This window comes from Molossus molossus, unplaced genomic scaffold, assembly GCF_014108415.1.
Source record: "Molossus molossus isolate mMolMol1 unplaced genomic scaffold, mMolMol1.p scaffold_m16_p_10, whole genome shotgun sequence".
NCBI classification, from domain to species: domain Eukaryota; kingdom Metazoa; phylum Chordata; class Mammalia; order Chiroptera; family Molossidae; genus Molossus; species Molossus molossus.
This window is the reverse complement of record NW_023425345.1, coordinates 50,124,848-50,151,273: the sequence shown is the minus strand read 5'-3', so window position 1 is coordinate 50,151,273 and position 26,426 is coordinate 50,124,848. Positions and strand designations below refer to the sequence as shown.

Below are 26,426 nucleotides of genomic sequence, written 5' to 3'. Positions count from 1 at the left end.
GAGCCAAATCATGAAGTGCCCCAAATCATGAAATCAAGGATACAACATTTGAGCTTTAGTGAGAGGAGCTAAGGGAGTGGTGAAGGGCAGAGAACATTTGAGCTGCAAATGTCCTTCTGAATGCCTATAACATTGTTTGCTCTGCTGCATGATTATGACCTTTGTTGGTCTTGTTACCTTGTGAAATTCCCCACTGGACCATGAGCTACTTAAGGGTAGTGCTTTGATTTATCTGGATCTGTACCCCTTACAAGCTTGGCCTGGAGCAGGCTCTCAGCAAATGCTTGCAGAGGAAGGAACAGATGATAAAACTGCCACAGGAACATTGGAATATCAATTTAGCAATAGATATATAGGAAGAAGGGTGGCTGCTGCCTGGTATGACCCCCATTCCCCACCCCTTCAGAAGAGATTACCCTGCTTTCTTTGCTGGGGGGTCTCTCCAGGAGCTCTCCCAAGAGACACCACAAGGTGGCGCTGTTCCAACTATAGCTCTGAATTCTGCAAAAGTCTTTAAGGTTTGCAACTGATGAAGTGCCCCTCCAAGTCCCGGTATGATCTAGACATTTCCTTCCATCAAGTCCTGAGACAGAATGAAGAGCCTGCGTGCATTTATGGAAGAGAAGAGCGACAGACCCTCAACCCCAATGCAAGTATTATAGACCTCATCTACTCATCCATTCATTTGACTGTATCTAATATGTGCCAGGTACAATGTTAGCTTTTGGGAAAATAACAGTGACCAAAAAGAGTCCCTGCCTTCAAGGAGCTCACCATCCAGGCCTGACCAAAATCTTCCTTTGCTATCTCCCCCCCACACACACACACACACACACACAAACTCACACCTGTTCCCTTGACCTGGGAAACTATCTCCATGTGAAATTTACTCTTTGGCACTGCTCACCCCTCCAAATCCACATCAGTCCCTAAGATTGCTATATTAGTGTGGCCATATTAGTGTGACCCCTGGGTGCTCCTTCCTCAAGTAGCTTTTCTTGCCCTCCCCCTAAGTTTCCTGATGAACCCTTTCCTCTTCTTTTTTCCAATCTCCCCTGTCATACTCACAGCCATTATGCCAGCTCTGGTAGCTTTAGGGACCTCGCCAGAGTACACCTGGTCTGGGTTGGGATCTCCCCAAACCCTAGAGCTCTGGAGGCTAGAGGACATGAGGGTGAATCCAGAGAAGGGCTTTGTGAGACCTTGGCACCACCAGCCCAGAGATGAAGGGTTGGAGAGTCCAGAAAACCAAAGACCTCAGAAACATGCCCTTCTGGGGCCTGAGGGCTCTTCCAGCCAAACCTGCTCCCTGACAGGCTGCCTTCTTTTCTCACCTACTTTGGGCGAGTGGTGGGAGGAATGTAGGCCTCACCCTAGCTGCAGCTCCATAGTGGTGGCTGTGGGAGAACTGGTTGGGAGGTGAAGCATTGTGGGACATTGTCCACTTTCCCAACATGCTCCAGGGCCCAACTTAGCCCTTGGTGGGTTTGATAGAGGAGGGAGGGTTGGTGCTGAGAGTGGGAGCCAGGCCCATCGAGGTCCCGGGAGTGAATGCTGCATTGTTGGCCAGGCCAGAGTCACAGATAATTACCTCAATTAGTGACAATGGGAGAGTAATAAATACAGGCTTAGTGTCTCCTACCCCACCAGGGCTCCGAAGATTAATCCAGGCTGACGGGCGGGCCCTGAAAGGCGTGATGGACAATTCATTAAACTCCCCAAATGCCGCACAACCTGGGCGTGAAGGCTGAGTTAGCCCCCTGGGGGCTGCGCCTTTGTGCTGATTGTGTGTCTCCGCCACAGCAGAGCCGTGCAGCCTCCAGAGAGCGGGGAGGTGAGTGGGGCTCCCCCAGCCCGGCCAGGCGGCGGGGGGGATTAGGTCTTGGTCCAGCCCTGGTTGCCCTGGCACAGCAGCCCAGCCGGGCTGGAATGTCCGTGGGGGGGAGCAGGCGGAGCGGAGGGGCGGGGCCGACAAGGTGGGGTAAGGGGGGCACACAAAACCGGGGGCAGAAGGAGTTAATTAGACGCCAGCCAAGGAGGGCGAGGGGCCACAATAGGGGCCTCACTTCCGAGGATTAATAGGGAAGAGGGAGAGGGAGGGGTTCAGCCCTGAGGAAGGAGAGCTGGAAGCTTCCCAGGGTGGCACTGCCCCTCTTGCCCAGCTTGGCACCTACTTGGCAAGTGGATGGGAGGCAAGAGGCTCTAGTTAACCTGGGCAGGTGCCCTCCAGCATCCCACAGAGTGGTTCTTTCTTCCTAGAATGGTACTTACATTGATTGGGAAGATGATTGGGCAGGGTGGAGAGAAAGGACCCTCTCATTTATCAGGGAAATAGTGGAAGCAGGAATGTTTAGGGGTCCTCTTCTCAACCCCCTAACCCTACCCCTTCCTTTGAGGTAGAACCAGGAGCCTGAAGCCTTACCCTTCCGGATGAGGCGACCAAGTTAGAGCCAAGAAGACCATAACGGGGGTTGGAACAGGTGTGAACACATGGGAATGAGGCTGCTGTGTGTGCGTGCACGCCTGTGCATGCAGATGTGCTTCTGCACAGGGCCTGGCCTCAGGAAAGGCCTGTTGAATGATTGAATGGACTTCAGTTTTGCTGAGAGTAAGTGGGTGTGTGGAAGAGAAATGGCACTGAGCTGTACCATGATACAAAGTGTATGGCCTTGGGCCCTTTCATTCTGAGCTCCCAGCCATGGCCCAGGAAGAATGGGGACCCCACCTCTGAGCCGATGAGCAAATGTCCAGGAAAAACAAAATGGCAGAATTTCCTTCCTTTCAAAAGGAGGGAGAAAAAAAAGCAGTAGCCTCTTGGAAGCCCCACTTCCTCCTGGGCCCCAGGGAGCAGGGCAGCCCTGGCTCCTCCTTAGGAACCACCCCACCCTATCCCCTCCCAGGGGATGACACGGGAGCGAGTTGGCCACAGTTCCCTGGGCATATTTATAACTTGCTGCTCGCTCACCAGCGTCTGCTTTTAGCCCAGACGGGGGAGGGGCAGAGGGGTGGTCTGTCTCATGCTGGGCGCCCCGCTGGGTGTGGAAAGAGTGAGTAAGGGTGAGTGGTGGGCAGCTCTGCATGGATATTCCTGCTCACGCCACAGCCAAACAGCTTATTTTCTCCTCGTTTTGTTATTTTTCTCCCTCTGGCCTGGAGAGGAGGACTGAACCAGCCTGAGGTGTGTGGGGGGGTACTAGACCCTGGGGTATTTGCAGCCCCACTGACAGGGTTTTTCCAGGGTGCATGTGGCAGGGTGTGTGTGGTGCCGGCCTGCTGACCCCCTGGGGACTGTGCAGGCCTGCCATCTCTGTCCTCTCAGGTTTTCCTCCCCATCTCCTGGATATTTCAAGACCAGCACCTCCCTCACTTGCTAAAGCCAACCATGTGTCTGGGGTCCCTGGCAGCCTTAGATTCCCCTGGGTGGTGACATCTGGTACCTGAAGATCAGAGCTGAGCAGGAGGATAGCCTGGGTGGAGAGAGCAGAGCTGAGGCTTCAGGCCCATTCCTGATAGCACTATCCTATGGCAACCCTCTGAGCTGCCCTGAGCCCTGAGACCTTAGTGAGGCCTCTCTCCAGACACAGCTGCTTTTTCCCCTGGGATTTACCTGCTCAAGTTGTGCATGAGGATGGCACCGAGAATCATAATCACAAAATAATTAGCTCCTACTTAGTGCTTTGCACATCCTACAACCCCTTCACTGCTTTTTCCCTTTGATTTGTGCATGTCCCCTTGAGGACCAGTCCTCATTCTGTACTCCCTACCTCGCCTTCAAAGTCCCAGCCCCTGGAAGTGAAGGACCTCCATGCTGAGGGCTTGAGTGTGGGAGTCTGTCCTTAAACCTCATGCATGGGCAGAGGGTGTTGTACTTCCCTGAGCCTTCATTGTACTCTCCCCATTACACTGACAATATATATTGATGTGCTTGGCTCCCCGGCCAGACTGTAAACTCCTCCAAGGAAGCACTAAGGCTATATCCCCAGCATTGGGCATATGCCTGGCACACAACAGGTATCATCAGGTGCTCAAATGACCCAAGTTTTCACCTACATGATCTCCTCTAAACCTCATCACCTTCCTGAAGAAGACTAAGTACACATAACCGTCTTTGTTTAATAGTTCAGGCCAGAACAGGATGCATTGCTTTCTCTTGCTCTTCTTCCAGTTCCTATGTGTCAGCTTAGTGCAGAGCCTCCCAGCATCTGGGCCTAAAGCAGATACTGATCTAGCTCTTGGAGTCAGGAGTTAGGTGAGAGTGGTCATGGTCGGGGGCCAGCTGCCAACACTTCTACCCCCCCACCGCACCCTGCTGCTTCTCCCCAACTCTGGGCATTGTCCAGCAGGGGCCCAATCCCCCTCTCCTGCCTCTGGCAGCCCATTAACTTCTTGCTTTAGGAGCTGGGGGACCCAACATCTAATTGGATTATAGGCTGGGCGTTCTCTGCAGGGGGTTCATTACTGGAAACCCAAGTCATGTCAGGTGCCTCCTACCCCAGATCAATAAGGTTTCGATTCTTTACCCTGGCTGCCCATCGGAGCTGAGCTGGTGCTGGTTTGGCAGACGGAAAGAAAGGGAAAGGATGACATTGCTGCGTTGAGCAGCTCCTGGCTCCACTCCTCTACCCCCACACATCCCAAAGGCCAACGGGGTCAAAGTTCACACATCCAGGGAGGAGTGGGAGGCAGCAACAACAGCAAAAGAATCCTGGGGAGAGGGGGAAATTCTCCATTTGGCTGGGATCAGTTGTTGCTCTTGGGGGTGGAGTGCTTCATAGCTCCCCCTGTCTTTGGGGTCCTCCCCTGGGGGGAAGTATTCGGATTAGGTACAGGCATTACAGTTTAGGAAGGGGTTAGTGTTTGAAGTTAGGGTTAAGGCTAAGGTTACATTTAGACCTAGGGACAGGGAAAGGATTAGAGCTAGAGATAGGTTTAGGGCTGTGGGCAAGATTAGTACTTCTGCCAAATGGTGAATGGACACACAGAGGTATCAGTGTTGTTAGTGACAGATTCCTCAGTGGGCTTTTTATGGGAATAGCTAGCTTCATGGTTTTGTTATGGGCCACACTTGGGTTTCTTTTTTATTATGTTGCTTTAAGTCCACACTGCCCACTGCCCTGACCACAGCTGAAGCAGACAGACTTCAGGGACCAGGAGCTTCACACCAAGGGCAGCAGCACCCTTTCTTGGGTGTCTCTTTCTTTGGTTTCTTTTCAGAATGCAGTCATGGCTATCACTAAATTGTAGCTATCTTCACACCAACTCTTCCAGATAGGAAAGACAGGCTCAGCATTTGTTTAATCTCCATTCAGCAAGGGAAGAAACTGAGGCAGCCATCACTTGCCCAATATCACACAGCCAGTTGGTGTTTGAATAAGAAAAAGAAACTTGCAGAGAGTTTGGACTTCTGACCAGGTTCTTCTGGAAACCTGGATCCCCAGGGGCTTCATTAGGGTCAACGAGGGTCAGAATCTCAGGGTCCTCTTGCATGGCCAGGGAACCAGTCCCCCAACAATGTACCCTATTTGTTTAAGAGAGGTAAACAATGGTGTGTTCTGGATTCAAGGATAAGCCACCAAGACATTGATAAAAATAGAGATTTTTATTCTGCAGAGGAAGATACTACATTGGTGGGGGCGAGGAGCCACTAATAGCTACAGTGGAAGGAAATACTGATTCCGGTAGTCAAAGGCATCTTTGAAAAATTTGGGGAGAGGAGAAGGATCAGAAAAGGTTGGAGGGCAAAAAAAAAAAAAAAGAGAAAAATGGAAAGGGACTGGGTTAGGATGGAAGTAGTCTCTGCAAACCAGGCTGGAACCCAGCACAATAAATAGTTTTATTTACAACAACCAAACTCGTGGCTTTGTATCCACGTTTCAGTGCAAATTATTTACACACTGATGAGGAGGCAGGACAGGAAAGGGTAGGAGGTGGCCAAGGGAGGCATGGCTCACAGTTGTTCAATGGCTCCACGACACAGGCTGGGAGAATGGAGGGTATTTCTGCTGGGTCCCCCAACCTCATTTTCCACATCACCACAGCTGCAGCTGCCCTTTCACCTTGGCACTTCCCGCTTCAGCTGTAGGTGGGGAGAAAGGCCCTGATGCCCAGATGTGTGTTCAGGGTCTGCACCCTCGGTAGGGGTCTGTGGGGACCTGGAGAAAACTGAGTTAAAAGGGGAGGGAGAGAGTCAGGGAGGTCGATGGCGGGGTGTCAGAGGCAAAGCAACACCGTCTGGAGCTGACCCGCCAAGGGGAGGGGACGAATCCTTCTCTCACCTCCTGGCCAAGCAGGGGGCAGTGCAACGGGGTCTCCCGCGGAGAGGGAGGGAGGTAGGTCGGGGCAGGTCCATCAGGATGGCAAGAGGGTTCCTGCCGCCCCAGGCAAGTGGTTTCAGGAGTCCCCAGGTAGGAGGAGGTGGGAGAAGCGATCAGATACGTATGAATCCCGGGGAGCGTGGCTGGACAGACTGGGTAGGCGCATATCAGGGTCTTAGGGGCCAGCGAATCTGCCTGGGGGTGGGGTGGGCTTGAGGAGAATGCTCCTGGGGCGAGTCCGCGCAGCGCCTCACAGACACTCGTGCAGGACGCGCGTGTGCGTGCAGTTGCGGCAGCTGACGTGGCAGCACCAGTGGAAGGTGCAGTTGCAGCGCTCAGTGACGCGCTGCGTCCGTGTGCGGTGGCCCCGGCCACAGCAGAGCAGCTCACAGCCGTCCAGCGCCGGCGACGAGCTGTTGCAGGCGCGCCCCGCCGTGCCCGCTGTACCCAGGCGTCCGCTGTATGTGCAGAAGTTGGGCGATTTCTCGAAGTAGACGAGGTCGTGGGGTGAAGGCGGCTTGTGAGCGGGGTCTTCCGGCTCTAGGCGGAGCAGTTCCGCCCGAGAGGCGCGGTTGCTGCCGCGGTTTCCGTAGAGCACGCGCGAGGCGCCGTCGAAGCGGTCGCGCAGCACGTCACCCACGGCGCGCAGCGTGGGCAGCCGCATCCAGCACGTGCGCACCGTGCACGAGCCCGACATCCCGTGGCACTTGCACTCCTGGCGCATTTCGGAGAACACAGTCTGGGGAAAGGAAGGAAAAAAGGCTGTCTAGAATCAGAGCCACCACCCCAGATACCGCCCCCTCCCGGGCGCCGCCGGAAGCTCAGCACAGGACCAGGCCTAGCCATGCCCAGGGGAAGGGAGGCAGGAAAAGTCCCGCGGAAATTTGGACATCACTCCAGAGGCTCTGTCTCGGCCTCTCAGCCTTATTTTTTTTTGAATCTGTACAATGAAGAGGCTGTAGGCAATAAGTTCTATGGGTTACATGATTTCTAACCTCTTCGGTACTCTCTGTCCTCAGCCCCAAGCATCCCTTTGGCCCCGGCCATTTAACCCTTCCATTCTCTGGCTTCCTTTCAAGCCTCCTGCTCCTTCAGGATGCTCTATTCTGGTTCCCTACCCTAAGCCCTGGCCTTATCACCAACCGTTACTTCCCAAGCACTAGATTAGCCCCTGCTCAGATCCCTGTCATTCCACTTCGGGTGCAGAACTCCTTAAACCAGCTTACCGTTCGGCCCGCCTCGTTGTTGTGAAGGTTCATGAGGAAGCGCAGGTCCCGCCCCTTCTCCCCGGAATCCACAAACTCCCGGCCGAAGAGGCGGCCGAAGTCAATGTTGTCGCTGCAGCCTCCCCAGTGCCAATCGGGACCCCCAGGGCCTCGCCGGCGATAGTCGCACGTGCAGGACTCGATGGAGCCCTCGGAGCAGGAGCGAGCCACGGAATGGGTAACACCGGCGGAGGTGATGGCGAAGATAAAAGCTGTTTCCCGACAGCCTGTGGGGGAAGGGATCAGGGATCAGCGAGGGGGCACGCGGTGTGCGTCCAGCACCCTCAGTGGAGGGGTTGGGACCCTTGAGTCCTACGTTTCGCTTCCGCCCTTGGAGTCTTGAGAGCCAGGCGGTGGGCTGTGTTGGGAAGCTGGTGTCACAAGGAAAGCACGTGTGTGGGTACGCAACCACGTCCCCACTTGTAATCGCGCTGAGACTCAGCACAGTGGAAGTGGGGCAACCCCAGAAAGAAAAACTGAAGAGAGGGGAGCGGAATAACTCTGCACCGCCAAGACCTCTCCTCAGCCCAAACTCGGCCCCTGTGAGCAAAGCAAGCCTTACTGGGCTGGAGGCAAGACGCGCCACTGCAGACAGCAGCTTCCCAGACAGGAGCCTCTGAGAGGAGCGGGGGTAGGGGCTGGGGGGAGCGGTGGCCGGCCAGCGTCCACAATTCAGAACTCCCTTTCTCTGAGACAGCGGCTCAGAAAAGTTAAGCTTCCTGCCGGAGATGCACGGCTTGAAAGCGTCTGGTAGACCGAAAGTTTGGTCCAGAGCTAGCGCTGGGCATAAAGCTCATGGAGAGTTGATCTTGTGACTGCAGGAGCCCGGGACATCTTCCCTGCATTCGCCCACCCATGCCCTGGGGGTGACCCCGAGTTCCCCTAGTCCCGGAGGCGTCGCCTTCCTGGGTACCCACCTCGGTTGACGATCTTGCCGAAGAGGTGGGGCCCCGAAGCCGTGGGGCAGTTCCAGCGGCGGTTCCGGAACTGCCACTTGCACTCTCGCACAGCGCTCTGCAGTCCCCCACTCACACTGTGCAGGATCCCCGGGTTCTGGCGGATCAGCCGACGTTGTTTGCGGCTCAGCAGCTGCAGACTGGGCTCCAGCACCAGTTGCAGACTCTTGGAGTCTGTTAGTAGGTTCGTGGAGGAGGCTACATTCACGATGCCCCTGGTGAGACGCATGATAGTTCAGGCTCTGGAAGGAGGACCTTTTACCCTAACAAAAAAGGTTGTGCCCACTCTGATCTCTTTCTGGAGCTATTTGCCTGGAAAGAGCGGGGGAGATCAATATCAAGGTAATGACTCCGCTCTCTTGGGCTCACTAGATTGAAAGAATTGGGGTTCCAGACTTTTGTGTGGCCAGGAATCCTAGGGTTGCTAGGGGCCCTGGGTCTGGGGAATGGACAAGGGAAGCATGGGGAATCCCCGGAGAATAGACGTCCACCTTCGCTTTCAAAGCGTGTTTCTGGGAAGCCTGGGGAAGAAATCCGGGCCTGCAGTCCATGCCCACCCAAGGCGTGAAATGCTTAGGAGTCCCATCCTCTTCTTGTCTCCTTTCTAAGCACACTCCTGGCCCTTCGCTTCCCGAAGCAGGGAAACCTGTGATGTGGCTACCACAGTGAGGCTGGGTTTGGGGCTCAAGGAAAGGGCGGTGCTAGATGGGAGTGGGCTCCTGCCTGGAGTATAGTGGGCCGCTGCGGCGGGACCATTCACCCCACTAAAGCAGAGCTGGATTCTCTGGAGCAACTCCGCTCCAGAGCGCCCCTCGGTGTCTCAGAGGGAAGTCCGAGCGCTGGATGGAGCCTGTCTGCGGACGGATCCCGGAGCGTGGGAGCTGGATAGGGCTGGCCCCTGGCTCTGCGCCCCGGGACAAGTGGCGACCCCGCACCAGCTCACTTACCACCATCGGCCACTGCTGTTGGCGGCCAGAGCTGCAGGCAGAGCGGCCAGCGCCAGCAACAACGTAGCAGAAACCCAGCCGGGCAGCAGCGCCCAGTGCCCCATGGCCTGCCTGGCCTTGCCCACTCTGTGTTGCAGTTGGGGCGGCTTTGGCTGCTGCCCGCGACGGTGGGACGGGATGCGGCGGTGGCGGCAGTGGTGAGAGTTCGCAGTCTGGCTCTAACAGCCCTGGGGGCGGGCGGCGGGCAGCATGGCTCGCGGTCCCAGCTGGTGGGCTGAGGCAGCCACCGGCGGGCGGCACCGCCTCTTATAGTTGCGGCGGTGGCTGAAGTGACGATAGGAGGCTGCCCCGCCGGGCCGCACTGTGGCACCGGTCAGGGGCACAGACAATGGGCAGCGAGCGGGGCCGTGGCTCCCGCCCGTCTGAGCCTAACGCTGACGGGCTGGCCGTCGGGGTTCACCCCCGCCCCCTGCCCGGTGGCTCCCGCCTCCGGGCCTGCACTGGCCGCCGACCCCTCCCCTTAGGGCGCCCTCCCACGCGCGCCCGCCCGCCTCACTCCTGTTGGCGTCGGGAGCCCGTCGGGGGCGAGCGTCCGCCAGGGGGCGCAGCGACAATGTGTTCTCTGAATTTTCCGTGAAAATCCACCGGAGCCCAGCCGCTTTGCCGCCTGCCCTAGGGCTGTCCCCTCGACGCCACCCCGGGCCTCGCCGGTGTCCCCTCTCTCTCCCATCCTGAGTGAAGGAAGGAAAGCTGTGGTTCTGGACAGTGACTCTGGGAACACTCGATGGCTGGGTAGGGAAGGAAAAGGGGGAGACTGGGAGTGGAGGTGGGGATGTGGTCAGTAAAATCCCGGGGGTGGGTTGGGGGGTGAGGTGACTAAACAGAGCCTGGCCATGAAAAGAAACCGGAGGAAGCGCCATTTTGTGCTTATGGGCCAGAAGGTGCACACCAGTGGCTGTGTCTGTGTGGTGTGTGTAAGTGGGACAATGCAAATGTGGGTGCATGTCAGAATGCTCCAAAATGTGTTCTGAGTGTACACACTCATGTGTGTTCTCATGTGCAGAAACTCCATAGTTTAAGGAAAGATGTTAGAAGCCTTTCTAAAGAATCTTGGTATCTGACTCAGGTCAGAGGGGATCATAAAGTCATCATGTTACAGCCACCACCTGGGGCAGTGCACATCTCCTATGTGTCAGAAAGGAGGTAGCAGTTACTGTCAGGAGAGACCCAGTTGACTGAAAAATACAGAATGTCTGGGACTGTGTGTGGATGAGTGGATGAATGTGTGCATAGGGAGATTAAATATGCATATATGTGTCACTCTTGCCCTGTGTACTTTGTGTCATTCTGTGTGGTGTGTCACCCTGTGGTATGTGTCAACCTGAGCATGTCACTGGGGGAAGAAAGCTAAGCCAGCAACCAAGGTGGTGTCAAGATGAACAAGGCCTGGAGTGTCTGAGTCTCTGAGGACTTGGCTCAGAAAGGAAGGGCAATGAAGTAGATGTCAGGTGTGTGTATGGTGGGGGAGGACTGGGAAGAGAAGGGCCACTGGCTAAACTGCACCCAGAATAGGGAACTTGTGCTTCCATGTGTTTGATTCTTTTTGGATTTTTTTTTTTACCAAGTTTCTGTCTTACCCCCAAACTCTGGTTCTCTTCCACTGTCACTGTGCTGGGAGACGCAGCGCACCTGCAACCATCCCCTCTGTTGTACACTTTTCTCTACCCTCCCAGGGACTCCAACTCAGATTCAAGACCATCTTGGTCTCCTATTGAAGAAGTGTTGTTGCCCCTACAGGGCTTGGGGGCACTGCCAGCCTGGTTATCATGCCCCACCAGCACACACAGATGGCCCCTGGAAGGAGGGAGGATCTCCTCCTTTACACCTCTTTTCCCATTTTGCAGAGGAAAAATTAGATTAGGTAATTGTCCATGGTTCACACGGGTGATAAACGAATAAATAATAGAGCCAGGCTAAAACTCAGACCATTTTGACTCAAAGCACATGCCCTTTTCACCTGACCAGATGCTTGTGATTGTGCAGCAGCAGCAGGCTGTGGGTCCTTCTCACAATTGACAGGTAAATAAAAATGATCTTAAGGAGCTTCCTGCCTCCCTTTTGGATTCTCTCTTTTTCATGTATTTTGCCCTTAGGATGCTTTCTCACACAGGAATATACCCAGGCCTTATTCTAAAAGTTCCAAGTCCTAGAAATGACCAGGACACCCCTTCAAAGCAGGGGAATCACTCTAAGGAATAAATGCCTGATAAGTTTAATTGATCTTCCTGGGACACTTGCATTTTTTTCACAGTAGCCATTCTAATTTCTCTGAATTTCTGCTTACTCGTGTTACATGTTTCCTGCCATTTTGAAAGCATAAGCTTTAATTTTAATAATATTAATTTCTGCTAAGAGGCAGTCCTTAGCAGTGGAAAGGTGGGCATGGCACAAGTCCTGGGTTCTGACACAATTATGTCTCTAGGAAACCCTACGCAGGCCAGGACATTCTCCAAGCATCAGATTCCTTATCCTCTGGAGGGGAAGTCAGCATGACAATCCGCCATGTTCCAAACCCTTAGCTGAAACAGGCCTGGATACTTTTTGTTGTTGTTAATGGAAGGGAGGAAGAGAGAGAGAGAGAGATTGATTGGTTGCCTCCTGCACCTGCCCCAACTGGGGCCAGGGATCAAACCTGCAACCCAGGTACAAGCCCTTGACCATGAATCAAACCTGAGACCCTTTGATCCTGGGCCTGTGCACTAACCACTGAATCACACTGGCCAGGGCAGGCACTTGCATTTTATTCATTTATTTATTTACTTATTTATTTTTGTTAATCCTCACTCCAGGATATTTTTTCATTGGTGTTTAGATAGAATGGAAGGGAGGGCGGGAGGGAGAGAGAGAGAGAGAAACATTGATGTGAGAGACACATCAATTGGTTGCTCCTCACCCACACACAACCCTGACTGGGACCAGGGATTGAACCTGCAACCCAGGTAAGTGCCTTCGACTAGGGATCAAACCCACAACCCTTTGGTCTGAGGGCCGAAGCTCTAACTTCCAACCATTGAGCCAAACCTGCCAGGCAGCACTTGCATTTTAAATGAGATGTGTGTTAACCCAAATGAAGCCTAATGGAGGTTATTATTATTTTTTATCCTCAACCTGAGGACATTTTTCCATTTTTTTGTTCAGATAGAGTAGGAGAGAGAGAGGGGAAGAGAGAGAGAAACATCGACGTGAAAGGAACACATCGAGTGGCCACCACCTGCACCACCAACCAGGGCCAGGGACAAACTGCAACCGAGGCATGCACCCTTAGCGGGAACTGAACCCGGGTCTGGGTCTCTCTGGACCACAGGCTGACGCTCTAACCACTGAGCCAAACTGGCCAGGGCAATGGAGGTTATTTTTTAGGGCACTGTCCTTCCCAGGCCCTTTGCCCAGGCCAGTATACCTGGCTCCTCTAAGAATTCAACCCTGAGGGACAGTGTACTGATCTAGCATCCTCTGAAGTTCTAGAAGCCAGTAGTCTCTGCAGAGGGTACCCAGCACAGATGGCTCAAGTAAATAGACAATGTACCATGGGCAGCTTGTCCTATATCCCTCAGGAGTTTCTCCTCACCTGGGCCTGGGTCAAGTCTTTTGGCATGGTGAATTGATACCCCATGGAGGTGGGAAGTTGGCCAAAAGAAAGAGAAGCCTCCTCTGTGACCACTGGTGACAAACAAGTAGAGGTAGGAAGACAGGAAAGAAGGAGCCAGTATTCTACCCACCAGGAGTTGTAGGGAAGGGCTCTAGGTCTGGGTCACATTATTTATGACCTGGCCCAAATTTTTATTTGGATCAAATCATTACTGTGTCCAGTGTTCTCTGTTTCTTTCCTGCATCATCAGCTTATCTCTGTACTGGATCATACCCATCAGTACATAAATATGCTGTAATCTCATATCTAAGAACCCCAAAACTTCATTTGACTCCCCACTACCATCCAAGATTGCCCCATTTGTCTGTTTTCTTTCTTTTTAAAAATGTATTTATTGATTTGAGAGAGAGAGAAAGGGAGAGGGAGAAAGAGATAGAAACATCAATGAGAGAGAACATGGATTGGCTGCCTCCTGCATGCCCCCTACTGGAGATTTGGCCCAAAACCTGGACATGTGCCCTGACCAGGAATCAATTGGCAACCTTTGGTGCGTGGGTTGATGCTCAACCACTGAACCACACTGGCCCGGGCTGTCTGTTTTCTTTTACTGCAACTCAAAGGGTTTGCTTTAATCACTAACACCAATTTCTTTTCTTTATTCTCTCTTTCCATGCTAATCATACCTTTGAACCCACTCCTCCTCCTATCAAAATCATGACTTCTGAGTTGCTCTACAGTCAACTCTCAGGGCTCAACCTGATCTACCTTCTAGGAACAGCACACAGAATCGAACACTTCCTCCTTCCTGAAATTGTCTCACGTGTTTTCTGGAACACTGTTCCTACCTCCCAGGTTGCTCATCTTCTCAGTCTCCTTATCTGGTTCCATCTTGTGTACCCACTTTCTAAACTGAATTGGGACTGCACCCCAATTCAATCTGGAGTTTCTTTTCAGTCTACACTCACTTCTTTGGTGAACTATCCAGTCTCATGCTCCCTAATTTATATCTCTGACCCCCTGAACTCTGAACTTGCACATCTAACACTTGAATAAGCATCTCAAAATACACATGCCCAAAACTTGAACTTGTGATTCCTCCCTCACCCTAACCTGCTCTGTCATCAGTCATCCGCATCTCAGTAAATGGCAACTCCGTCCTTCCTGTAGTTTAATTGCTCAGGAAAATAATTTTAAAGTCATCCTTGACTCATCTGTTTTCTTAGACAGCACCTCAAATCAATCAACAGATGCTGTCCTTCTGTCTTCAAAATCTGATGCATTCTTACCATCCTATTGCTACAACACTGGTCAGAGCCACCATCAACTCTCTTCTATATTTATTGCAATAGCCTCCGGCCTCTACCCTTGCCCCCTCTCCACATACACGTTTATTATCCATACAGCAACCAGAGCCATTCTTTCTAAAACAAAAGTCACATTATTTTATTCCCCTGCTCAGAATTTTCCAGTGATTTTCCACCTTACTCAAAGGAAAGGGCAAAATCTTTACAGTGGCCTACAAGGCCCTTTATGATCTGACTCTGCTCCTTCCTGGTCCTCTAACTTCATTGCCTACCACTCTCTGCCAGGTGGATTTCTCTCTCTCTCTCTCTCTCTCTCTCTCTTTTTATTTTATTTTATTTTTTATCCTCACTCGAGGACATTTTTCCATTTTTTGTTCAGGTAGAGTGGGAGGGAGAGAGAGGAAGAGAGAGAGAGAGAGAGAGAGAGAGAAACATCGATGTGAAAGGAACACATCGAGTGGCTGCCATCCGCACGACCCACCAGGGCCGGGGACAAACTGCAACCTAGGTTCGGTTCCTTAGCGGGAACCGAACCCGGGTCTCTCTGGACCGCAGGCCAATGCTCTAACCACTGAGCCAAAGCAGCCAGGGCAGGTTTCTCTCTCTCTTGACACACTGGCTTCCTTGCTAATTCCTTGAACATACCAAACAAGCTCCTATCTCAGGATCTTTGCATTTGCTTTTCTGTCTTCTGAAATGCCCTTCCTCAGATCTCTCCATAGGTTTGTTGTCTCACTCCCTTTTCCCTCCCCCTATATAAAATCCTATAACCTATTTCCTTTACCCTGCTTTATTTTTTTCCTGTATCACTTGATCACGGAGACCTTTAAAGGCTTGAAGTGTAAAATCAGTAGCAAATCACCCCCTCTGGAATTAGAACAGGGAAGAGAGATGCTGGAGGGGAGAGGGGCTTTACCTTGATCTTGGGATCTGGGGAGAAAGTGGAGACCAGGGCTGAGTTTGTGGGCAGAAGATCCTACCTTCCTTTGAAGCACCAGCGGGCAGCACTACCTCCTTGATCTGAGAAGCTATCAGCCTCTGGTAGAGAAGGGGCCAAATTCTGTCTAGGGCAGTGGTTCTTAACCTGTGGGTCGTGACCCCTTTGGGGATAGAACGACCCTTTCACAGGGGTCACCTAAGACATAACAGTAGCAAAATTACAGTTATGAAGTAGCAATAAAAATAATTTTATGGTTGGGGGTCACCACAACATGAGGAACTGTATTAAAGGGTCGTGGCATAAGGAAGGTTGAGAACCACCGGTCTAGGGGAATCCCACAGACTCTTAAGGCTAACTGCTGAATGTGAGGGGCTTCCTGAGAGTCCAGCGCACTTGGGCTTCGGACCCTTTGGTGCCTCCAGGTGGTGGCCTACGGTGCTGCAGCAGAAGGCGTGAGAGGAAGAGGGTGGGCAACGCAGCTGAGCTCACCACTGCGGGCGCATCCATCCCTCCTGGGCCTATAATTTGGGTTCCCCCAGCCTGGCCGCCCCTATCAGCGGCTCAGCAATAGATGACTCACTCGGGACCCTGGGCCAAGGCAAACACAGCGGGAGGAGGAGAAGGAGGTTTCCGAGGCTGCTCTTGGCTTTAGCCACCGCCTCAGTTGCTTGATCCCCCAATCTCCAGAGGCCCCTACTCTTTTTTGACCCCCGCCCTCCAGGGCCCCAGTGTTCTTCCCAGATAGCTCCTGCTACACCCTCTATCCCTATGATAGGAAAGCAGCCCCATCAAGGGGAATGGGGACCAGCTTTTTCCCACTCCCTCCCTGAAGTAATGCCAGCCCCTCACTTTCCCCTCTTGTCATGGCCCCAATCCTTGTCAAGGTCTCTCTGGTTCCCGCCCCTCCCCTTTCCTGGAGCTGGCCGCGTGCTTGGGATATTAGGCAATGGGTGTGTACCCACAGCCCTCTCCAGGCCCCGCCTGCCCCACCACCCTCCAGCGGCCTGCCTGCGGGTCAGTGTTCAGGCCAGCCGGTCGTGCTGAGGGCACTGGGGGCCAGTTCAGGCCACCCAGTCTGCCTGCCTGTGGCCTCCGCTATCAGAGCTGGGCTTCTGCAGGAAGAGGGACCAGCAGTATGAGTTTTTTGGATTTGGGACAGGCTAACTTGGGGAGCCCTGGGGTCACTGAGAAGTTGGAATCTGTGGTTCTGACCCTGGCTCTTCCTTAGCACCTGACTATACTGCAACCTGACAAGGATAGAATCAGAAGAAACAATCCAAAACCTGAGAGAGACTCAGAGACACATGGAGACATACAAATGCCCAAGTGATCCCTATGAGAAAAGAGGGAAATAGGAAACCTCATTCCCCTCTTCCAGGGACCTGGGTGGATTTACAGGCTCACATGCAGGAAGAAGGACAAGGAAACTGACAAGAATCACCAAATCCAGGTGTAAGGATGAAAGCTGCTGAGATAGGTCTTGTGGATTCTGGTGGCTTCAAAAGCCACACATAGTTTGGTTCTTGGCCCCTAATCAGGAAGAAGAGGCAAGAGCTCTAGGGCACCTTCTCTCCCACCTTCTCCCAGGCGAGAAAGCAGGAAAGAGCAGCCCTCTGTGGTCACAACTGTCCATTGTCAGGAACCATAGCACTTATACCTCCCCAGCCTGCTCAAGGCCTGGCACATAAAGATAATCAATAAATATCACAACAGACAGAAATCACTGATCTCTCCAGACCACTCTGCCCCCTAGACAGCAGTATCCTCTGCAGCACAGGGCAGGACTCCAGCAGCGAATGCTAGAGGCTGCCCAGCAGAGCTGCATGGCCACCACCAAGGAAGAGATGACTGTGGCTGTGGGTTTCAGCCCCGTGGCTCTGCTTCCCTGGGGGGCCTGTCTCTGAGTCAACTTGCCAGCCTTGGGATCGCAGGGCCAGCCGTACCTTGGGCTGCGGTCTGGCAGGGGCAGAGGGGTGGCTGGGAAGCCTGGGGCCCCTCTCTGGCAAAAATAGCCCACAGTGGTTAGAGCTGGGAGGGTGAGTCAGGCAAGAGTGCAGTGGCATCTAACCCCTTCACTGCCACTGGAACTCCTTAAGGTGGTTTGCCTTAGCTGTGCACCCCAAGATCAGGCTCTTTCCCTTACTGTCCTAGGTCTGGGCTCAGTTTGGGATCCCGAGGTCCTCCTCATTTCATGTGAAGCAAGTCTGGGAGTCTGAAGCAGAAATATGGGCCACCCAAAGTGCAGACCCAGGATTCTGGGAAGGGCTGAAGACCTCTTCGGGCAATGGTGCCTGCAAACCAAGGGAAGCATGAGGCAGGCTGAAGGTTTTGGGGACTAACAGAGTCTCTGCTAGGGTCAAACTCTGAGGCCAAAGCTGACCCCTCCCAAGAGGCAGGCACAGGTCTGGGAGGTAAGTGGAAGCCAAGCCACCCAGAAGGAAGCTTCTCCCGCAGGTGCGCTCTTGCTGACAGCTTTACCCGAAACTGTCTAAGAAGGGGAGTCAGTTCTCAGCTCTGTCTTCGTTTTGTCAAAAGCATTCTCCAGCCATCCGGTGCTCCGTGGGGAAACTGAGGCAAAGAGAAATGACCACTTGGGACCAAAGTCTTGGCTCTCTAGTCTGGGTCAGAGCACCCTTCGTGCAGCCTTGGGGAATCCAGAGCAGGTGAGAGGAACTCTGGCCACCTCCCCCTTCAGTGGGGCCAAGCCTGCCGGGCGCGTCGGGGGAGAGGGTGTGTGTACGTTGGGAGGAGGGGGAGCGACTGCGCTCCCCGGGTCAAGGCGGGGGGTGCGAGGAGCGGGGTGGGGATGCCCGGGGCTCAGGGAGGGGCCGCAGCTCTGTCAGCCGTGGCAGAGCCGCCTGTGAGCTCCGCGCGAGTAGAGCCAGAGTCCCTGTTCTTTGCTCGCCCTCTCGCTAGTTTTCTCGATCACTCCCTCCCTTCCTCCCTCCCTTCTTCCCGGCGGCCGCGGCGGCGCTGGGAAAGCGGCGAAGAGGAGTGGCCCTGCCCTGGAAGAATGCGGCTCTGCTGAGGGGGCAGAACCCGACGCATTCTCCCCACGGTTTGAGCAGCCCGAGTCAAGGCGACCCGACCTCGCTGGTGGCGGACCCTGCACCAGAGCAGCTGGAGGTAATCGGAACCGGGAAAGCGGGCAGGGCAGGGACGCGCACACTGGGATGAGACAGGCACACGGGTAGTCAGACAGACACGCATCCGCCCACAGGAGCACAGAGATGCATAGGGAGCCAGAGATATTGCCAGAGATAAAGACCCAGCAAATAAAGGAGTGCCCCCCCAGATTTGAACACGAGAGAAAGGGGTGGGGACTGAGGTTGGGACCTGTGAGGACCAGATGGGCGACTCGCGGAGGCGGGGAACGTGTAGTTAGGAACGGTGGCAGACGAGGAAGAGGACTCAGCCTGAGTCGCAAGATCGCTTTCAGGTGGGAACCAGGTCCCCTCCCCGCCCGCCTTTGCCGCACCTGGAGCCTCCCCTCTTTCCTTACTGCGGAGGAAGGGAGTAGAGCCGGTGGGGAGCCCATTCCTCCACCATTCTCATGGAGGCTGCCTGCCCTCGACGGCACCTGGAGGTGACACTCTCCCCACCCCCACCCCACCGGCTGTAGGTGGTGGGGAACCCCCTCCCAATCCCGCCCCGTAGCCTTGTGAGGGCGTGAAGCTGTGCTGGGCGGGGGAAGCGAGTCGTGGGGCCCTTGAAGAGGGAACGGTGGGCGAGGTGGTGGAGCGGGGTTTGTGAGTCTGTATGTCTGAATTTGAATGTGTCTGTGTGCCTGGCATTGTGTATTGGGTGGGTCCGCTCCAGGGGCGCTCGATAAGTCCCAGCTGAGAGGCAGAGCCCAGAGACTCTGAGAATCAAGGGGGTGATTCTTACAGTTTCTTTTGGGGAGAGGTGAGCAGGGTCAGTGTACTGACGCTGGTGAATTAGGAGCCCGAAGTTGGGCATCCTTCGGTTGGCCAGGCGAGCCACTCTATTCTTCGAACCCTCCTTAAGTCTCCCTGTCCCGCAGGCCCTGATCGATCTGCCCACCGGGGCCTTCGGGCCCGGGCTTCGACATGCCTGAGGAGCCCCGGCCTCGGCCTCGGCCTCCGCCCTGGGGCCTCGCGGGTCTTCTGTTCCTGGCGTTGTGCAGTCGGTGAGCAGTTCCCCCTGTCACTCAGCCGCACCCCACCCCCAAAGCCTGAGCTAGAAGCACCGCCCCAGGGCGGGAGGATTCCGAGGGGGCGCGAGGCCTGGACCACAGACCCAGAAACGCCTTCTCGGTTCCCAGGGCCCTAAGCAATGAGATTTTGGGCCTTAAGCTGCCCGGTGAGCCGCCGCTGACCGCCAACACCGTGTGCTTGACGCTGTCGGGCCTGAGCAAGCGGCAGCTAGGCCTGTGCCTGCGCAGCCCCGACGTGACCGCGTCCGCGCTTCAGGGCCTGCACATCGCGGTCCACGAGTGTCAGCACCAGCTGCGCGATCAGCGCTGGAACTGCTCCGCGCTCGAGGGCGGCGGCCGCTTGCCGCACCACAGCGCCATCCTCAAGCGCGGTGAGCCTGGAGGGGCGGATTTGCGCCGCCGCCCGGGGCTGGGGGTGGGGGACAGGCCAAGGCGAGCGGAGGAGGGAAGGGACAGGTTCAGGACGACTTGGGGAGGGGCTTCTCTGGGAATTCCCCCTGGGAGCCTCGAGGAGCTGGGTCTGGCCACCCGTCTGGGCCTCTGCACTTCTGACTTCCACCTGCTCGCTGCCGGCAAGGCAGCTGGGTCCTTGCTCCCCTACCCTAAGCCCCCGCCTTTCCTGCTTCTACACAGCTGGATCTGGGTTGCACCTGTGAGCAAGAGATGCCCCCAGCCCTGAAAGCTTCAAACGCCCCCCCATTCACTCCCCCAATTTTCACCCCCCCTCCCTCTCGGAGGGACAAGCCCAGGCTGGTGTCACCAGAACCTCAGTGGAGGTGGGGTGCCGCCCCCAACCGTTTAAGGGTTAAACCTACTCTCCTAATTGCTGGGGTTCCCAGGACTGAGACAGGCAACAAAGACCTTGATGGCTTTGAAGCAGGGGAGCAGCCCCCTCTTCCGTGCTGTGGGGGCCCCAGGTGGCTCTCACCTGAGCAGGTGAGGAATGGGCTGGAGGTGTGGAGAACAGGTCACTGCTGGCCTGGTCTGGGAGGCACTGATGCCTCTTGCCAGGCCATGCTGGAGTTTACTCCTAGGAGGAGGTAAGATCCATCCTGGGCTCAGCTCAAGGGTGGGGGCAGTACTTTGGGGACTACAGGGTTAACAGGCAGCTGCCATCTGCGGGGGAATTCCCAAGACGTGTGCAAACAGCTTCACCCCTGGAGGGTTGAGGTTGGGGGGGATCAGGAGGTTGGGCTAGGAGCCCTGCATCCTGGGGTGGAAAAGGCCAGGCCCCTACCCCTAAGGAGCTTCTATCTCTCATCCTCTCAGGGCTCCTGGGAGCCCCTGCCTAAAAGGAAGTGAGGGATCCCCTCTTTCTCTACAGGACATGCCATAGAGGAAGGCTTTGATGCCCAAATGAGAAGCACATCTACTTGAGGCTGGGAAAGCTTGTCATCCTGAGCCTCTGTGACCCCAAAAACAAAACAAAGGAGCCAATATTTTAAGCAGGCCTTAGGGAAGATCACCTCCACCTCTATCCCCGTCCCAGCATTTTATTTATTTATTTATTTATTTATTTATTTATTTATTTATTTATTTAATTGGTACATGCCCCTAGCGGGAACCGAACCCGGGACTCTCTGGTCCGCAGGCTGATGCTCCAACTGCTGAGCCAAACTGGCCAGGGCTCCTTCCCAGCATTTTATAGAGTAACAGCAGGTTAGGATAAACATAAAGAACAGTCTTAAGAAAAAAATATAAAACTAGAAACTGGAAAGGTGAAGGACAGCTCCACAGCTTTGAGGGTTTGGAGGTGGTGGAGGGTAGGTTGGTTAAAAGACTGATTAAAATAACCCTGAAGAAGAAGAAGAAAAAAATGAATCCCAATTGCCTCAGCTTCCACCCCACCCAAGCTCCCTGAAGGGCTGGGGAATTTCTAAGGCTTTCAGATGTGGAACTCAGTGAACACATCTTCAAAGACCACAGGGACTCCCTTTTAGTCATCTCCCAACCCCTGGGGTCTTTCCCTCTAGGCTAGCTCTTTCATCCACACCTGAAAATCCCAGATTTACAGAGCAAGAATGGGCCTCAGAGATCATCTCAACCCATCCTCTTGCTTTATAGATGAGGAAACTGAGGCTCTGCACTTTTAGTTCCCTTTATACTTCCACAACTTTCTCCCAAATTACTAGTAATAGTAATGATAATGTCAGGATTCAGTTAGGAATTTCTAGAATTAAAGGTGGCTGTTTATTTCCCTCAGTTGCCTGTCAACCTTACCCCCACTGTCACACCCTTTCATCCCCAGGTTTTCGTGAGAGTGCCTTTTCCTTCTCCATGCTGGCTGCTGGGGTCATGCATGCGGTAGCCACAGCCTGCAGCCTGGGCAAGCTGGTGAGCTGCGGCTGTGGCTGGAAGGGCAGTGGTGAGCAGGATCGGCTGAGGGCCAAACTGCTGCAGCTGCAGGCACTATCCCGCGGCAAGACTTTCCCCCACTCCCTGCCCAGCCCGGGCCCTGGCTCAGGCCCCAGCCCTAGCCCCCAGGACACATGGGAATGGGGTGGCTGTAACCATGACATGGACTTTGGAGAGAAGTTCTCCCGGGATTTCTTGGATTCCAGGGAAGCTCCCCGGGACATCCAGGCACGAATGCGAATCCACAACAACAGAGTGGGGCGACAGGTATGTGTGTGCAAATTGTCCTGGGTCTCCCTAGCTTTCCAGGCCTGGCTAGAGTTTGAGAGGTACAGCAGAGTAAGAGGATGAGATATGATGGGTGATTGTCACCATCTGGGTGGCCTCGAGCAAGTCACTTAACCTCAGTTTTGCATACATAAAGAAAGTCTAAGGATACCTACCTTACAATGTCATTAAGAGTGAGCTAGTAAATAGAGCACCCAGTAAAGTCCCTCATCCTTGACAGGTGCTTATTACTTGGTAGCTATTATTACAGCTTCTTCCCTATGGAATTCAGGAGTACTCTGGGCCCAGACTCCCCATTTTAGCAGTGCTCACTCTGGAAAGAGCACTGGGCTAGAAGTCAGGACAACTGGAGTTGAGTACTGTTACCAGCTAGTTATCACCTGAGTCTGTTACCAGCTAGTGATTAAAGATGGGCAAATCCCTCTGCTCTGGCTTCAGAGAAGTAAAATGGAGGAGTTGGGCTATCAGCCAGCCTCTTTTTATTCTAATATTCCACAATCATTTGGTCATTCTTGCCTCTGTTTGTCCCTCTGTGTCTCCCTTTTCCCTCCCCTCTTCTGTGCCTCTGTGCTCTATCCATTTCCTGCCCTTTCCTTCACCTCTTACCCCTCTGGTGTTCTAGGTGGTAACTGAAAACCTAAAGCGGAAATGCAAGTGCCATGGCACATCAGGCAGCTGCCAGTTCAAGACCTGCTGGAGGGCGGCCCCAGAGTTCCGGGCAGTGGGGGCGGCGTTAAGGGAACGACTGGGCAGGGCCATCTTCATTGATACCCACAACCGAAACTCCGGAGCCTTCCAGCCCCGCCTCCGTCCCCGACGCCTCTCAGGAGAGCTGGTTTACTTTGAGAAGTCTCCTGATTTCTGTGAGCGAGACCCCACCGTGGGCTCCCCAGGCACCCGGGGCCGGGCCTGCAACAAGACCAGCCGCCTGCTGGACGGCTGTGGCAGCCTGTGTTGTGGCCGTGGCCACAACATGCTCCGGCAGACAAGAGTTGAGCGCTGTCATTGCCGCTTTCACTGGTGCTGCTACGTGCTGTGTGATGAGTGCAAGGTCACAGAGTGGGTCAATGTGTGTAAGTGAAGGTCAGCTTCACAGTAGGCTGGGGAAAGGAGGTACACCTTTTCAGTCTTTTGTTCTAATTTCAGTTCAAGGTCAATCTTGGCCCCTGAAAACTCAAAGTATGTACCTAGAAACAGCTTTGGGGATGGTGGGGGTCAGGTGATATGTGGCCTTCTCCCTCACAGTTGAAGGGCCATGAGGGGAAGATGTCACCCCTCTTCTGCTCCTTAAACACCTAGATGGACTAAGATGAAATGCACTGTATTGTCCCCCTCTCCCCAACCCTGGGGTCCCTTTAACTCTGATTCACACTCCTTTTGGCTGGGGAGTCCCTATAGTTTGACCACTCTTCTCCTTTGAGGGCTAGCCCGAGGCATTGTGTGGAGCCATGAGACCTATATCCAGAAAGAAACTACTCATTCCCTTTGCTGTTCCTGAACTGCTCTACTGCAGCCTGAGTGCCTCTTGTGGGGTAATGGGAGACAGTGGCAGAGAGGTTTTTCTTAGGGGTGGGACATAGTGCCAGGGCACTCTCTCCTGAGTCCTCAGAGTCATTTGTCCAGGCCCTAAGGGAAGTTGTCTGCCCTTCCATTCAGATGTTAAAGGGGACCCTCCAAAGGAAGAGTTTTGCCTAAACTTTCTGAGCCTCTCTTTCTTTAGCAGAAGGGATGAGAATGGATAATTTATTGTACTGAGACTTGTTCTTGGTTCCTGTTTGTAACTAAAATAAATTAAGTTACTGGACCGGTGGATGCAGATGGTGATATTTCTGCTCACACTTGGGATCCCAGTCCATGGCTTCTTTTCCAGGTGAATTCTCCTACCCTCCTATACTCAATGACTTTATTTATGTGTATCCTGCTGGTTCCACAAAGGATTTTAAATGGGCCTCAGTGACTTAGTTGGCAACTCTTCACGTGAAAAACCAGGGGGTATTTCTAGGTGTGAGAGGCTAGAGATCCAAATATAGGCTATATTTACTCTCCGTGTGCCTCAACTCCAGATTTTGCCTCAGTCACTGCCCTAGAACAAGGCTTGGCTTTACCTCACCATGTAAAGGTCTTGATAGTAAATATATTAAGTTTGTGGGTTTTGTCACAAGTATTCAACCCTTCAATAATTACTCAATTCTATCTTTATAGATCAAAAACAGCCATAGACCATACATAAATAAAAGGATGTCCAATAAAATTTAATTCACACAGACTGCCAGACCAGATTTGGACCTCTGGCTATGGCTTGTTGACCCCTACCCCAACTTTGAGGTCACCTCTGTTCTAGAGTTTTCAAGTCCTGAAAATATCTCAATGTTGAAGGTGGACCTAAAAGAGCAGGTGCTTCTCTCTCTAGCTTCAAATCAGAGAACTTCGGGGGTAGATATCAAGACTAATAGGAAACATTTAAAAGGGATTCTTGTGCTCAAAAAGGAAGGTTTTTTTGCTCTGGAAACTAGCAAAACCAACATGCTCTCCCAATGAATTATTTGCATATGTATTTTGTCCTTCTTTATTTAGAGCTCTTCTGTATTTAATCTTAGTGAAATTATTTATCTTTTACAAGAAACCATAACTAGAGAAAAGACAATGTCTTTTATTCCAATCTTTCTATTCCTAGTCTGGTATCTTTGAAAACAAACCTTACCTTTCACTTGGAAAAAGGATATGCACCATACATTTAGAACTTTACAAGTGACTGTTTATGGCGTTGCAAGATGCTGACTCTAACAGGTCATCTCCTTGACTAAGGAATGTACTACCAGAATGTAGAATGTAGAGGAGTAGTTCTTTCTACTCCTCTAGACCAGTGATTTCAACTGGTGTGCTGCAAAAATTTTTTGAAATTGATTTTTATTTTAAAGAGGGGAAGGAAGAGAGAAGAGAAACATCAATGTGGGAAACATCGATCAGTTGCCTCCCATACACACCTCAACTGGGTATCAAACCCACAACCTAGGTATGTGTCCTGACTGAGAACTGAATCCACAACCTTTTGGTGTATAGGGTGGTGCTCCAACCAACTGAGCCACCCGGCCAGAGCCACAATAATTTTTTTCTTTTTTCTTTTATTGAGTTTTAGAGAGAGAGGAAGAGAGAGGGAGAGAGAGCTAGAAACATTGATGAGAAAGAAAGAACATCGGTTGGCCGTTTCCTGCATGCTCCCCACTGGGAATCAGGCCCACAACCTGGACATGTGCCCTATCCAGAAATTGAATTGGCGTCCTCTTGGTGCATGGGTCAACTGCTCAACCACTGAGCCACACTGGCCGGGTGAGCTGCAAAAAATTTTAAAACATGCAATACTTGCCCTGGCTAGTTTGGCACAGTGGTTAGAGTCAGCCCAGCCCCTGGTCCAAAGAGTCTCGAGTTCAATTCCAGTCAAGGGCATATACCTCAGTTGTGGTTTGGTCCCCGGCCCTGGTTGGGGTTATGCAGGAGGCAACCAATCGATATGTTTCTCTCACATCGATGTTTCTCTTTAAAAAGAAGAAAAAAAAAACATGCAATACTTGACTATTTAGTCAGGGGCACTGACCTCTTTTCCCTTAGACTGTCAAATAAAAAACAACAATAGCCAATACAACAATAACCGTACAGTGTGAATGAATTAAAATTATACCTATTTTTGTCATATTGGCAAAAAATATATTTTTTAGTGTGCCACAGAATTTTAGTAATTAGTTTATGTGTGCCATGAGATGAAAAAAATTGAAAATCTATGGCTCTGATCTAGACAATAGATATGTCTGCTGCCCAAATTACTCTCCAAGTCAGGTAAAATGATGGTAGCACCAGGGTAGTAAGAAAATTTTGAGGAGTGTTGGGTTAGGGCAGTACTTTATGGCAAAATTTTATGTCCTAAATTTCCACTTGAGCACTGATAATTCTAGGTTTGGAAATTTGATGGAGGCAGGAAGCTATCTCATCCTTACTTCAGGCACTGACTGAGTCTGGTGAGTATATGGGGGGAGTTAGGGAGAAAGGGATGCAACTAGAATGGACATAGAATATGAGAGAGAATAATGATAAGGAATACTCAGAATGGGAATCTTGCACACTCGGGAAGAACAAGGAGTATCTCCAATGGAGTCACAGCAAGAATATTTTAGCTTTTTCTGGTTTCCTTCCTCTGTAATCCTTTTGACTCCTTCTTTCTTTCTAGCTCTCTTTAGTC

The 26,426-nt window shown here is 52.8% G+C and overlaps 2 protein-coding genes across 2 annotated transcripts; one reads left to right on the top strand and one right to left on the bottom strand.

Moving 5' to 3' along the window:
* Positions 1-5,578: 5,578 nt before the first annotated feature.
* On the bottom strand, positions 5,579-9,906 carry WNT1 (Wnt family member 1). Its single transcript, XM_036252964.1, has 4 exons — positions 9,483-9,906; positions 8,497-8,750; positions 7,541-7,806; positions 5,579-7,053 (listed from the first exon to the last, which is right to left on the bottom strand). Exons 1-4 carry the CDS (start codon positions 9,584-9,586, stop codon positions 6,565-6,567), a joined length of 1,113 nt encoding a protein of 370 aa, XP_036108857.1. The 5' UTR covers positions 9,587-9,906; the 3' UTR covers positions 5,579-6,564.
* An 8,209-nt stretch (positions 9,907-18,115) lies between these two features.
* Positions 18,116-23,999, top strand: WNT10B (Wnt family member 10B). The gene is made up of 5 exons (XM_036252353.1): positions 18,116-18,501; positions 19,400-19,525; positions 19,661-19,923; positions 21,801-22,174; positions 22,818-23,999. Exons 2-5 carry the CDS (start codon positions 19,446-19,448, stop codon positions 23,274-23,276), a joined length of 1,176 nt encoding a protein of 391 aa, XP_036108246.1. The 5' UTR covers positions 18,116-18,501; positions 19,400-19,445; the 3' UTR covers positions 23,277-23,999.
* The last annotated feature ends 2,427 nt before the right edge of the window (positions 24,000-26,426 follow it).